Source organism: Amblyomma americanum, chromosome 3 (assembly GCF_052857255.1).
Source record: "Amblyomma americanum isolate KBUSLIRL-KWMA chromosome 3, ASM5285725v1, whole genome shotgun sequence".
Taxonomy (NCBI): domain Eukaryota; kingdom Metazoa; phylum Arthropoda; class Arachnida; order Ixodida; family Ixodidae; genus Amblyomma; species Amblyomma americanum.
In genome coordinates, this window is record NC_135499.1 from 205784495 (window position 1) to 205798898 (window position 14404).

Below are 14404 nucleotides of genomic sequence, written 5' to 3' on the forward strand. Positions count from 1 at the left end.
TTTTTTTACTGCGATAAACAATCTTGTGCTTCAATTTCGCGTTAAACTGAAGTGTTTACAAACTTGTGTATTTCGGTACAACCAAGCAAGCTTTTGAGAAATATATTATAAACGAAGGGGTGACTTAAATTACTTCAAAACGCTGAAAGCCATCTTGTACGTCATAGGCAAAAACATTTTTCTGTATCTCAGCACTTAAATCAAATGCTGCACCTATTACGCGACAGCGCTAGGCTCTCGTTCAGAGAAGAAGCTACTACAGTTGTTCACGTCGTGTCTAGAAATTCCCGATTGGTCGAAGGGATCCCGAAATCACACGCTGAGCTGCAAAATGAAATCGATTGAAACTCCAATTAAATTGTGATTACGAGGTCATTGCATCACTCAAAAGTCATTAGGACATGAAGGGATGTAAAGTAAATTACTCTGCTGAAAGGTAATTCTGGCAATTGGTTGGAAATCGAACCCATGACTACTGGATGGAGAGTCGGACACTTTACTCCTAGTCCATCCAGGCACGTTCATTTGACTTGGTGTGTCTTGTGGTGCGCACCTACTGATGTATGCTAATCAGTGTTTGTAATTAAAAATAGGTACTAAATGTGAAATAAACTAGCAAACAACCAATAACGCTGTCGCGTCGTACCCGCAAGGCGGAGCTTAAGTGTACATCTAAGTTTCTTTGTTAACCTTTTGTAAAATGCAATAAATTCACCCAGGGTGCTCAGTTGAATGCATTCCAGAGCCCTGTTTAAATAGCCCGGTTAGCATTCAGTGCAGTGCACTGGTTAGCATGCAGTAAATTGCTCAGTGATTGGCACACTAACAATAGATTTTGAAAACCTAATTGTTTTCTTTTCCTGCAAGATCTACACCGTCTCGCATCAATCTGTTCCACTGAAAATTATGATGATGATGATTACGACGACGATGATGATGATGCTGATATCGATTATGATGATTATGATGATGATGATGATTACGATGATGATGATGATGATGATGATGATGATGATGATGATGATGATGATGATGATGATGATGATGATGATGATGATGATGATATCCTCAGGCCTAATGGCACAACTCATGTAGCTTATAATTGGTCTTGGTTTTTCCTGAAAATTCTTAACATTGATGCAAAAGCTGGTATATCTTTTTCTTCCTTCAGTGAATGACTTCTCAATGCTCCTTGGAAGCGCTTTGTTGAGGCTGTCGCCTAGGAAACAAAAGGCAAGTCCGAAGCACCTCTGGGATATACAAAATGTGCCAGCCGCTCTAAGCTAGAGCCCTGGCGCCAGCCTATACCCTCGGCAAACTGGTACAGAGCTTCGAAGTCACGTTGAAAGAACGTGCGCCGGCAACGCATTACTGGCTTTCGCCCTAGGAATAGCTGACCGATTCTGGCGAAAAAGCGACAAAGAGAGGGAAACGAAGTTACCTAAAGAAAACAAGGAATCCCGGAATGAATGTTTTCTTCGTTTTTTGTTGTTATTAATGTCTACTTCTTTCTTTTTAGTCGACTGTTACTTTCATATACATGGTTAGCGCAGGGCGGGTAGTGTCACTTTAAATGTTTCTGGTTTTTGCTCTTGAAGTTTAAAATAAATATTTTAAAAAGCCTAAATTATTTCACCTTGCATGATATTTCTACTCACCAGTGGCGATTTGCGGCAGGTTGCGATTTTATTTTAGAAATGATTACCCTCAATTAGTGCTGCGGACGCTTGCATAGAATTATTTGATTTATTCCTTCCCCTGCACCGCACATCACCCGAGACTCCCATCGCAATTCATGATAGATAGAATTGCGTTCACTTTATCTGATAGCCTTTTTCGGAAGAAATAAACTTGAGTTCATCAATTGGCAACGCATAAAGCTTATAATAGGTCTAGTTCTTAAAGCACACTGTCAGTTTCAGAAAAGAAAACTGGGCATGAATATACACCAGCTTGCGGCTTCGCAAGAAAATAACATTTTTTTCGGGGGATTAGGTGAAGCTGTGCACTGAAAAACAGTAGCAGCAGCAAAAATAAAAAAATAGTGAGTTAGAGCTGAAAAAACAACACACAACGCGATCTCTTTGTTTTGTCTCGACCGTTATCATCCTTCATTGCCCTTTGATTCAATATGAAGTGATTAACTCGAAACTCTGTTTAGGGTTTTGTGGCACATGAAACCTTGGCACCTTATTTTAAGGACCTACATTTTTAATTTAGCGTGCGAAAGTTGAAGCAAACTAAATTTACTGACAGCCCCATTGAACAGGCTTGTAAATTACAGTATAATTTTGGTAATAATTTCATGCCACTGTTCATGGCATACTGAAAAATAAGATGTTTTGTACAACTTGCCTTCAGTGCAGAAAGCAATGTGTCCAAACTACGGAATAATTATTTTCATTATTCTCTTGAGATCAAGCGTACGGTTGCTAAGAAACGCTGCACAGCTATCTCCGCACTCATGCACTGAAAATCTTTAAAACCCTCACTTAAGAGGCAGCTACCAGCGTTAATATTTAACCTGTTCAGGCGGTATATAATGGTATTCAAATAACTTCGTGCAATTTTGTGCATCATGGCAGGGGCTCAGAATCACTGATATTGATCGTAATTTTCCGGGCGGATGACGGGGTAGGATGAAACCTGTTCTCGCGAGAGATATCGTCCATATTTTATGAAGCATCTGATGCTCAAATTGCTCCCTAGCAAGCAACTGGTACAGGGCTTTCACGCTCAAAACACCAAACATTTACCATGTTCTCCAGCACATGCACGATGGCATAACGATGCTCACAAAAGCGGAAAAAATATTTTTTTTAGGGCTGACGGGATCATAGGCCCAGGTGATCGTGGCTCTTCCAAAGACGGCGTGGTGTGGTCAAAATTATGAAATTATAATAGAATCGATCCAATACGGAAAGTAAGGAGATAGGGATAACACTGCAGTTAAGTACGTACTCTTTTTCCAGCCTGTCTGCGTCGATGAGGCATCAAAGTGAACAAATAGAAAAAAATAGTCAACAACGTTTCAGCTAAAAGTGAGGAGAAAGCACTAGCCAATTAGGCTATCACGGAAGTAGGCGCTCAGGCATGCTGCTGCTTCCTGAATCGCAGTGCAGGATCCACACGTGCGGAAAAATGGAGGGCGAAGATGTTCTTCGGTTGCTGTGTACATTCTCTGAGGGGCGAAGTTGTTCGCACCCCTTCCTCCTCTCTCCCCCAAAATATTTATATAAGCAAGCTTTTGCTGTTAATTACTGTGCACCAGAGTGTTTTCAGGGGCATGGCTTCTTTTTAATTGTTGTGACTGGCTTTCCAGTCGCCGTAATCAAGCTTGGATGTTCGAAGTTTGGAGCTTGAGACTATCTCCTCTGAAGCTGCCTCCACACAAAAAGCAAAGATGGTGATTAGCACCACACCCTTGGGAGCGATTTGACGTGATTATGGCAGCATCTAAAATAAAGGGTGAAAAGAGCAGGGATATATTTTTTCCTACTCATTCTGCAGTGCCTCATTGCGGCATTACGATAGGGTTTTATGCTCTGCATTTGAGGGAAGCCTTGACTGTACACACTAAGTCACTCATAACCTTAGTCGCTTTAGGACGCTAAACCCCATTAATCAAATGTACACACTAAGCCATATATTTGGTACTATGACAACCCGAAGAAAGTGATATGTTTTCCTGGTAAAAAAAAGAAAGAACACTGTACAGTGGTAATGTGCTCAGCTTACATCTCTTCACTCGTGTGTGCAATATTCTCGAGGCTTCGTGCCTTAGCCGCCGCGGTGGCTGTGTGGTTATGGCGCTCGGCTGCCGGCCCGAAAGACGCGGGTGCGATCCCGGCCGCGGCGGTCGAATTTCGATGGAGGCGAAGTTCTAGAGGCCCGTGTGCTGTGCGTTGATAGTGCACGTAAAAGAACCCCTCGTGGTCGAAATTTCCGGAGCCCTTCACTACGGCGTCCCTTACAGCTTTGGAGCGTTCAACGCCCATAAACCGCTTCGTGCATTAAAATTTTATAGTTACGCAGCCCCTACAATGCTCTGCTTTTTGTGTCTCTAAATATATTTTAACGATAACGCGCTTGTCCTTCTTCTTTCTTGTCCGTCGTCGCGGCGCTGTTTTTTATTTCTTCAATATGCGCCAAATCGCTTAGTTTTCGGTTCTTTTAAATATAAATATCACCTCTAAGCAAAAACGCAAGATGACATGCGCGCTGCCTGCTTAGAAACGTCTAAGATTATTCGACAAATTACTTTGCAGCGATCCCGAATGTGCTCCTGACTCGGGACCGATTTACGCGAAGTGTTTAGATTTCTTATCCGCAGAATTAGCGCATAGATACAGGTCGATATTAACCTATAAATTGCCATTTTTCGACGCTTGGTAAATGTGCCTACTATTGCGCAAGCAAATTTCACGTTCTCATTGCATGACGCAATAAAACTTTCAACCTCAATGTTTTGCAGTTTATGTTCTCAAAATTTCGCAAGAGAGATTTTATTTCTTCGCAGATAAACAGAATAAATCCTGCGCATTTGAGCCAGGATGTAGCCGGAGATGTATAGTTACAAACTTTCCTCCTTTTTTATAGGCGGTAACGCGTTTCAGACAAACGTAGCATGTTGCCACCCCAGTAGCCGATTGATTTCGTTGTCAGTCTTTAATTCGACGCACACGTCACTCCAAGCGGAGTCGAACAGCGGAAATGCGCTCTAGATGTAATTTTCTTTCTGCTCGACGGTCTAGAGCCATGTCTAGACCTTGGTGTTGAAACGCTCGTTACATACTTCCCTCTACTCATCTTACCGTAGCCTTCGAACGAGAGGAGGAAACAGAGACAGAAAGGTACCATTCGTCGCCCCTGGGGTTCAGAGAATGCACTGCCGTCATTTTATCTGAGGGCGAATTGATTGGAGTGCTGCTGGCGATAAAGCGGCTCCGAGTAAAACAAAGCAAGCCAGTCACCCATCCCATCACTTCGCCTCGCAGCGCTGCCCTGTTGGGAAAGCAGAAAGGAGTCAGTGGTCAGAGGGCATCAAAAAATAGCGGCGTCAACCAACGTGACCCCGTCTGCCGGGGTGACTGAGGTGTTTCAAATTAATAGCACGCTGCGTGACGTGTTCGTTCCGCCTGAGGCGTGCCCGGAGACGAATGTGTCGAGATGGCACGTCAGATAGCCTGCCCCGGGCCGAATGGCGTCCGGGCGGACCAATGGAGCGGCTGCACGCGGTTACGTGGTCGTACTCGCTTGCCTGCCGCAAACCTTTGCAGTCGTCCCGTACACTTCGTGTGCAGGTCAGTACAGGTCATTACAGGTGGCTTGCGAATTTCAAATGCGCGTTTCCGTAAATGCGAGCGACGCTGGCACATGTTTAGTGCTTTTTTTTATAGATGATCACAGTAGGCAAGCTAAAACGAAAATCTAATTTAGAAATAAGCAGCTTTCAAGAATGTATTAAACTCATCTCAACGCTTTGGCGAAATAAGCATTGCACCTTTACGGTATGATATACTAAAAACAAAAACCTAAAAAGCACTAAGAGCAACTATGAAAGCATTAGCGTTGTATGCTATCTCGCGATAATGCGGTTACCTCAAGAATTACGCCTGTCGCGTTGCCTCGGTAACAAAAGAGCAACAAGGGCCGTATTGCAGGTGACCAATATTTTTAAAGGCTTCGAGATGAATAGAAAATGATTTGATTTGTTTGGCTTGATCAACTTTAACGCCTCCAAAAAAGTCACCTTGATGTATTTGCAACGATAGCTTTTCTTGTCAATTCAGTTGATGGGGTTTGTTGTCACAAACTTATTTTAAGCCCAAGGCTATCAAATTTTGTAAGTCACTATACAATTTAATGCAGCCTTAACAGCGATTATTCATACACGGTTTTCACTTATACACGCAGCTTCGTAGGTAGCATCAGCTATGCCTTATACCCCTGTCACACGGCATTCCTCGAAGGCCTTTCCAGCAAAGGCACCTTTCTTCACCAAAGGAGTGAAAGCCTAAAAAAGCAGCGATGCAGCTACACGGTGCAGCCCAAAGGTGAAACAGTCGTTCAGGCTTAGCACCCGCTGCTGTGCACGAGACGGCTGAAGTGACTGTTTTAAAATTAAAGTGTGGTATTCTGTTCATTTGTTGAGCTCAGACAATTTTTTTATTCTGATAGCTTCCTTAAAAGTACTGCAACAGCTACTCTCATCAGGAGCTGCAAGTTTTTTGTATTGCCATGGCCACCAGGGGCACTCGGTGTGTCTGCAACACTTTCATTGCCTTGAAATCGGGGCATAAAATATAAACACCCACACAAAAATCAAAGCCAGACACACCTTTCGTATTTTAAAAAAATATTTTCAAACATCGTTTGCTGTATCTATTTTTTTATTGCTTTTACTTTTTGACGTTGAATCACACTGCGATCGCCAGTTCTCGAAGGCCGCGCATTTGGGCTCCAAAGGTCTCTCTTGACGGGCGCCTTCGCCTTTAAGGTCCTTAGCAGCAAAGGCACAACATTTTTGCCGTTTAGCTGCACTCCTTACGCCTTTGGATATAAGAACCTGATTCTTAAAGGCCTTTGTGGTGCCCGTGTGACAGGGGTATTAGTCTCTCTCAACCGGATGCTTTGCGTTTAACTTCTGCGTGGTGCTGCGTGAGAATCAGAGCACATGCGAAATAACATTTAAATATAACTGCATAATAGGACAAGGTTAATTGAATGATGATGATGATTATGATACCACTTCTTGCTTATGAACTTTACCCCTATTATTAAAGGAAAACGCTATGGGTAAGGTCAATAGAGAGGAAGAGTGAGCTTTATTTTTGTCTTAGAGAATTTTATCTTTATATTGAATGGTTTCTCTTTCGACCATGCAAGCCTTTGCTCAAGACATCGAACGCCGACAAGAAATGTCTTTCGCCCTAATCTTTCGCTCTCTTCATTTCTTTCCCCGTGTGTTTGGTATCCGACTGGTCATCCTACCAGGCTGACCTGGCTCACTTTCCATTGTTGAGTCTCTCCACTCCTTTCCAAATTTCAAGGAGTCAGCATAATGAATCAATTTGTGTGGAAAAGCTCCTCAAGAGCTTTACAATGCAGATAATTTTTTTTAGCCACTTTATTACTCCGCCGGCCTGGTCATGGTACCTGTGCTTCTTGACCTTTCATTACCCATAACAATAAATTTTAAGAGCAAGCGATTTATTTCTAACAAACATTACCATATTCACGCGAGGCAAGGTAAACCGCTTAACTTTGCCTCTGCGTGTTTTGTGAAAACACGCTTTCAAACTTCCTTCATTGTTATATCAGCAAAAAGACGTTATTATTTTGTTAAATCCGGCTACAGGTTCGAGTTTTATACGTTTAATTATTAGCGCTAATAAGGCATCATCAGTTTCACAGTGCAGTACGCTTAGAATTTATCTGGTAGTGTGCGCTTTCAAGTCTTCACATTAAGAAAATGGATTGCGGAAGCGATAACAAAACCGCCATTGCTTCAGCCTGCTTGCTTCCCTTTCAGGACGGGAAGCAATGGCTGCTCCATTTCTAAGCGTGACTTCCATGCAGAACTAAGAAACGCTTAGGAGTGCTTATCCAGTTTTGTATGCGGTGCCCGAAAATTAGCAAAAAAACAACAAACTAAACTAAAAAGTCAACAGTGCGCACAATCTTCTCTCTTTTTTTGTGAATTCACCCTCCTTTAGCTTTTTTGTGAGTGACGTAGCTTTTATCGTTTATATTTACCAAATGACCGAAGTTGCAATTTTGTTCTGGTGCAAGCCCTTCTTGCTCTCAAGCACAAAAGTTTCTATAGGTATTTTGATATCGTTCTGGTAACTTCGTTAAAATATTGGCCCCTTGGAACTCGCTTTCTCGAAGCCGTTAGCCTGAGTGGTCTCTAATAATAAAAAGAACATAAGCTTCAGCTAGTCGACTCCCGAAAAACCGAAAAGCTATCTAAAATACCATGATGATTCTATTTTACGGCCTCTCGCTACTAAGCTAACCCGTCCCACTCCAGGGTTATCTTCTTCTATATGTGACAGTGTATGCACGGAATTGAACCTCGAATTTCGTTAAGTGCCCTGCATTAGCGTCAATATCTATGTCATGCAGAACGCGTAGGTGGAGCGGCTTAAGGCTTTTTATAAAGTCAATTCACCGCGTAGGCTGGTTTTATGGCACGTGGAATTCCTCGTCCCTCGCACATTTCCTTCAGCGTGACTCCGCCCCGTTGGGGCCGCATGCCGTTCCCTTCAGCCGCGCTGCAAACTGGCCTCGCTGCCGTGTCGTCGGGATCGAGCACGCATCTCACAGTGTGTGTGCGCGTGTGCAGACGCGGGCTCACTGGAGGGGCGTGTCCCATCGGCGCTTATCTCTGCGCGACCGGCACGGGAGCGATGAACTCGTCCACGCTCCCCACAGAGGGCGCCATTACGAATGAAGAAGCCCACGTGCAGCGGCGTGGCGCAACGCTCTAATTATTTTTCGCCCATTTAGAGACGGTACTTCGTGGAGGACTAACCCTGTTAACTCGCACAGACGGAGACGGAAGGCGGTAGAGAAAGGAAGAAAAAAAATCGATAAGTAATTGACCACGCTTGGCCAGTGAAGCAGCCTGCGGTTAGGGCGAAATGGTCAGTTGGTTTCAAGTTACGTAATGAACGCGAATTTAGGCGTGACGGAGTTCGAAATATATCGCCTCTTTTAATAACCGCATTCAAAAATAAGGAGAAAAAAGAGTCATGGTTGTGAATCATAGCACGCCACGATTCCACTTGTTTAAACACCTGTAACCCATTCACCCCTCCGCCTTCCTTCCATGGTATCTTTAATCAAGAATCTGCCAGTTAAAATGGAAGTGTTCATAGATAATATTTTGCGTTTCACTTTTACCATGCAGTTTTCATACTCTTTTACATGTGTGCCTTTCATTTCCGCTTTATATTTATAAATTTTTTCTTTCCGATTAATATTGTTTGTCTTTCTGAGTCAATGGCGTTTTGCGTTTCACTTTTACCTTGCAGTTTTCATACTCTTTTACATGTGTGCCTTTCATTTCGCTTTATATTTATGCATTTTTTCTTTCCGATTAATATTGTTTGTCTTTCTGAGTCAATGGCTTTTTGGGGCCTCTTAAAGTACAAGTACGAACATGTGAGACAGAATGAAATATAAGCGGCCTCTCATTGCTTTACTAATCCTAACATCTGCCTTATGAAATTATCACACGCTTTAGAACTGCCAACCCAAGCTGTTCTAGAGGCACGCGTGTCAAAATTGAATGTACTACGAAATGAGAATTTATTTTATTGATAGGAATGTCCACGGCGGCACAGATGGCTTTACAGTGGGGGGAGAGGGAATAACGCATAATACATATGGAAGGATATAGCTGGCAATAAGGATATAGCTGGCAACGTAGAGGAGTTCTACAGTATTAACGAGAGGGTAGCAGCTATAGTAATTAGGCTGAATAGGAGGTACAAGCTGAAAGTGGTGCAGGCCTACGCACCCACATCCAGCCATGATGACCAGACCGTTGAAAGCTTCTATGAGGACGTAGAATCAGCAATGAATAGAGTAAAATCACAGTACACTGTACTGATGGGCGACTTCAATGCGAAGGTGGGCAAGAAGCAGGCTGACGACCACGCGGTAGGTGACTATGGGATAGGCTCTAGAAATAGCAGGGGAGAGTTATTAGTCGAATTCGCGGATAGAAATAATTTACGGATCATGAATACCTTCTTCCGCAAACGAGAAAACAGGAAGTGGACCTGGAAGAGCCCCAATGGTGAGATTAAAAATGAAATAGACTTCATACTATGCGCTAAACCTGGCATCATTCAGGATGTGGCCGTCCTCGGAAGGGTGCGTTGTAGCGACCATAGAATGGTAAGGTCTAGAATTAGCCTAGACTTGAAGAGGGAACGGAAGAAGCTAGCGAAGAAGAAGACCATTAACGAGTTAGCCGTAAGAGGGAAAGCACAGGAGTTTAGGATAGCGCTGCAAAATAGATACTCGGCTTTAACTGAGGAAGATGATCTTGATGTTCATTCAATGCACGATAACCTGACATCAATAATTACGGAGTGCGCAGTAGAAGTAGGCGGTAGGACAGTTCGAAAGGATACCGGGAAGCTATCTCAGGTGACGAAAGATCTGATTAAGAAGCGCCAAAACATGAAGGCATCTAACACTACCGATAGAATAGAACTAACGGAGCTATCAAAGTTAATAAATAAGCGCAAGGTAGCCGACATAAGGAAGTTTAATATGGAGAGAATCGAGCATGCTCTAAAGAACGGAGGTAGCCTAAAAACAGTGAAAAGGAAACTAGGCATAGGTAAAAACCAGATGTATGCATTAAGAGACAAGCAGGGCAATGTCATTAGCAATATGGATAAGATAGTTAAAGTAGCCGAAGAGTTCTACACAGACCTGTACAGTAGCCAATGTAATCAGAACGCTAATGAGAAAGACAGCAGTGCACAGCAATGCGTCATCCCGCCAGTAACGAAAGGTGAAGTAAAGAAAGCCTTAGAAGCAATGAAAAGGGGAAAAGCAGCTGGGGAGGATCAGGTAACAGCAGATCTGTTGAAGGATGGAGGGGACATCGTGCTAGAAAAACTAGCCACCCTGTATACGCAATGCCTTATGACCTCGACTGTACCAGAAGCTTGGAAGAATGCAAACATTATCTTAATTCATAAGAAGGGAGACGCCAAGGACTTGAAAAATTACAGGCCGGTCAGCTTACTATCCGTTGCCTACAAAGTATTTACTAAGGTAATCGCTAATAGAGTCAGGGCAACGTTAGACTTTAATCAACCAAATGATCAGGCAGGCTTTCGTAAAGGATATTCTACAATAGATCATATTCACACCATCAATCAGGTGATAGATAAATGCGCAGAATATAACCAACCTCTATATATAGCATTCATTGATTACGAGAAAGCATTCGACTCAGTGGAAACCTCAGCAGTCATACAGGCATTGCGTAATCAGGGGGTAGAAGAGCCTTATGTCAAAATACTGGAAGATATATATAGCAACTGCACAGCTACTATAGTCCTCCATAAAGTCAGCAATAAAATCCCAATAAGGAAGGGCGTCAGGCAAGGAGACACGATCTCACCAATGCTGTTCACCGCATGTTTGCAGGAGGTATTTCGAGGCCTGAATTGGGAACAGTTGGGAATAAGAATAAATGGAGAATACCTAAATAATCTGAGATTTGCTGATGACATTGCCTTGCTGAGTCACTCAGGAGGTGAACTGCAAATCATGATCAACGAGTTAGACAGGCAGAGCAGATCGATGGGTCTAAAAATTAACATGCAGAAAACCAAGGTAATGTTCAACAGCCTAGCAAGGGAACAGCAGTTCACAATTGGCAGCGAGAGCCTAGAAATTGTGCCGGAATACGTCTACTTAGGGCAGGTAGTGACAGCTGATCCGGATCATGAGAGGGAGATAACTAGAAGGATAAGAATGGGGTGGAGCGCATATGGCAAATTCTCGCAGATCATGAGTGGCAGTTTACCAATTTCCCTCAAGAGGAAAGTGTACAACAGCATAATCTTACCGGTACTCACCTACGGGGCAGAAACGTGGAGGCTAACGAAAAGAGTTCAGCTTAAGTTAAGGACAACGCAGCGAGCCATGGAAAGAAAAATGATAGGTGTAACGTTAAGAGATCGGAAGCGGACAGAGTGGGTGAGGGAACAAACACGGGTTAATGACATCCTAGTCGAAATCAAGAGAAAGAAATGGGCTTGGGCAGGGCATGTAATGCGAAGGCAAGATAACCGCTGGTCTTTAAGGGTAACGGAGTGGGTTCCAAGAGAAAGTAAGCGTAGCAGGGGGCGGCAGAAGGTTAGATGGGCGGATGAGATTAAGAAGTTTGCAGGCAAAGGGTGGATGCAGCTGGCAAAGGATAGGGTTAATTGGAGAGACATGGGAGAGGCCTTTGCCCTGCAGTGGGTGTAGTAGGGCTGATGATGATGATGATGATGACATATGGAAGCAGGCAACAAACTGATATACAGACAATGCAGTCGCGACAGATCATCACTGCAGCCCAAGAAAAATGAATTTACAGAGATAATGCGAATAAATCATTTGAATAATTGACGCTACCTATTAAGAGAACCTATTCCAGTCACTTAAATACCTTGGAGGGTTAATTTGAGGGTTAGTTGGAGAGACATCGGAGAGGCCTTTGCCCTGCAGTGCGTGTAGACAGGCTGATGATGATGATGGTGATGGTCATGATGGTGATGATGATGATGATGATGATGATGATGATGATAGGCCTTGGCAAGAAGGCATTTTTTACATGTGAGATCCAGAGGCATTTTCCTTTACTTTTAATGAATTATCAAGCCGTAGCGAAACTTAGCGTAGTGCATGAACATACAAGCCGCGGTTTACCGCCCAGAGACGCATTCCGTCAGGTGAAGACGCGAGTGCGAAGGGATAACAACTCGCCTCGCGTTACTTCGCAGGTGTCGTGGATCAGGCGCCGCGACTTCCACGTGCTCACCGTGGGCCTCACGACGTACACCGCCGACGACCGGTTCCAGGCGGTGCACATGGACCGCTCCGAAGACTGGATGCTGCAGATCAAGCGGGTGCAGCCCACGGACGCCGGTGACTACGAGTGCCAGATCAACATGCACCCGCTCATCTCGTACTTCGTGCGCCTCACTGTGCTGGGTGCGTACCCCAACGATGACAGGGTCGAAGGACGTCGTGAGTGATACGAGGCTTATCGCGCTGTCATTTAAGCTAATCATGGCTGCAGATCTTGCTTATACTAATGTATTATTACGCCCTAAAGCCAAGTGTTAGACTTTAAAGAACGCCTGAGTAAGTGTGCTCCGGATCAATTTAGACTCTCCATCATTCTTTAATGTGCGATGAACTGGCGCTACACATGAGTTCTTGCGAATGCGCGACTTGCGGCAGAGTGTCCTAGATGCGATTGGCATTTTATGGTTCGAAGGTGAAAAACGTCGAGTCAACTCTGCTGGGTATTAATAGTTGTGAGCACATAATGCATGTAGAACGCCGATCAAAACCAGAATTTTAGGAGGTGACTCGAATGGTGACAAAGTATTTTTTGGCCTTCTTGTTGTCTCAAGGATATCAGCACAAACTGTGACGCGTTTCGAGAAAATTATACGTGCCACTATGAAGCTGGTGAGGCAAACATTTTAGTTGGCAGCGAAAATTTCATTTTTAATGCGTCAGCATTCAAAGCTTCATCAGAGAGAAAAAATATTGCTGAGGTTCAACCCGGCTAAACCTAGTAGACGAGCGAAAGCAAAGCCGGGGGTATTTATAGCGAACAATGGTATGACATCATTTCTACGTCATCGCATTACGTCACCATTACGCGATGCGAATCTCATCTCTAAAGGTCAAGGCCAAATGTCATGGTCAAAATCAAAGGTCAAGGTAAAACGTCAAGTTACCACTGCTCATCAGTAACGCGTTTGCTGGTCATTAGCAATGACCATACAATACAGACATACCATGGCTATGCGCAGAACGAAACGTAGTTATACAGTATTAGCCCTGGGGGTTGGGTGTTGGTTTGACCTTGGTCGGCTTCAAGGTCAAACGCGCAAAGCCAGGCAAAACTCTGAGTTGTACCTCGAGTAGTAGAGCCTTCGCTCTATAATCCGTCCGCGCCCGGCGTCGTCTGTCGTAAAATTCGCTGATAATCAACGGTGTTTGTGACGTCCATGGAAATACGTGACATGGTCGAGCGCTAATTGGTAGACGGGATATCGACGTCATTAGACCACGTGGCAAGGACTAATATGCAAGTGCTCTGCCGGCTGGTATTTGGCAGATGCGCTGGTCTCGTGACATGGCCGAGCATGGTGGCGGGCGCGGCGGAAGCTGGCAGGTACGCTTTGTTGTGCGCTGACGTGTTTATGCGCTGACGTGTCTACCTTCGTGGAAAGTGCCCGCAAGCGGAGAGAATGACCAAAGAAGCACAAGCACAGATTATGCGGCTAGCAGCCATGATTAAAGAGGAAAAATAGGCCGAGCGCACTTCAGACTTTAATATCGCATTCTCAACACGCATTGTATTTAAATTGTCACCAAAACTTTTGCCTGACAAGGCTTGTGAGAGCACTTAATCTGATGCATCCTGTTTCTGATAAGACATCAAAAGATAAAATATGCACTAATAATGGCACTAATAATAATTCGGTTCTTGGGACTTAGAATGAGTTTATTGTTGCGATAAGGGGCAGCAACTGAACCGCATGCAGCAGCTCATCTGTTAATTAGTAATTACTCATTAGAATCCTCCTGAGTGCAGCCAACCGGCTAGTATAGGAAGCTATACAGCTTTTCCGAG

The 14404-nt window shown here is 44.0% G+C and overlaps 1 protein-coding gene across 1 annotated transcript in view; it reads left to right on the forward strand.

Moving 5' to 3' along the window:
* Positions 1-14404, forward strand: part of LOC144123598 (zwei Ig domain protein zig-8-like) — a 192247-nt gene that overhangs the window by 149823 nt on the left and 28020 nt on the right. Inside the window, exon 3 of the mRNA XM_077656404.1 lies at positions 12531-12741. Within this exon, the coding sequence (XP_077512530.1) occupies positions 12531-12741 (211 nt within the window). The remainder of the gene's footprint in view (positions 1-12530; positions 12742-14404) is intronic.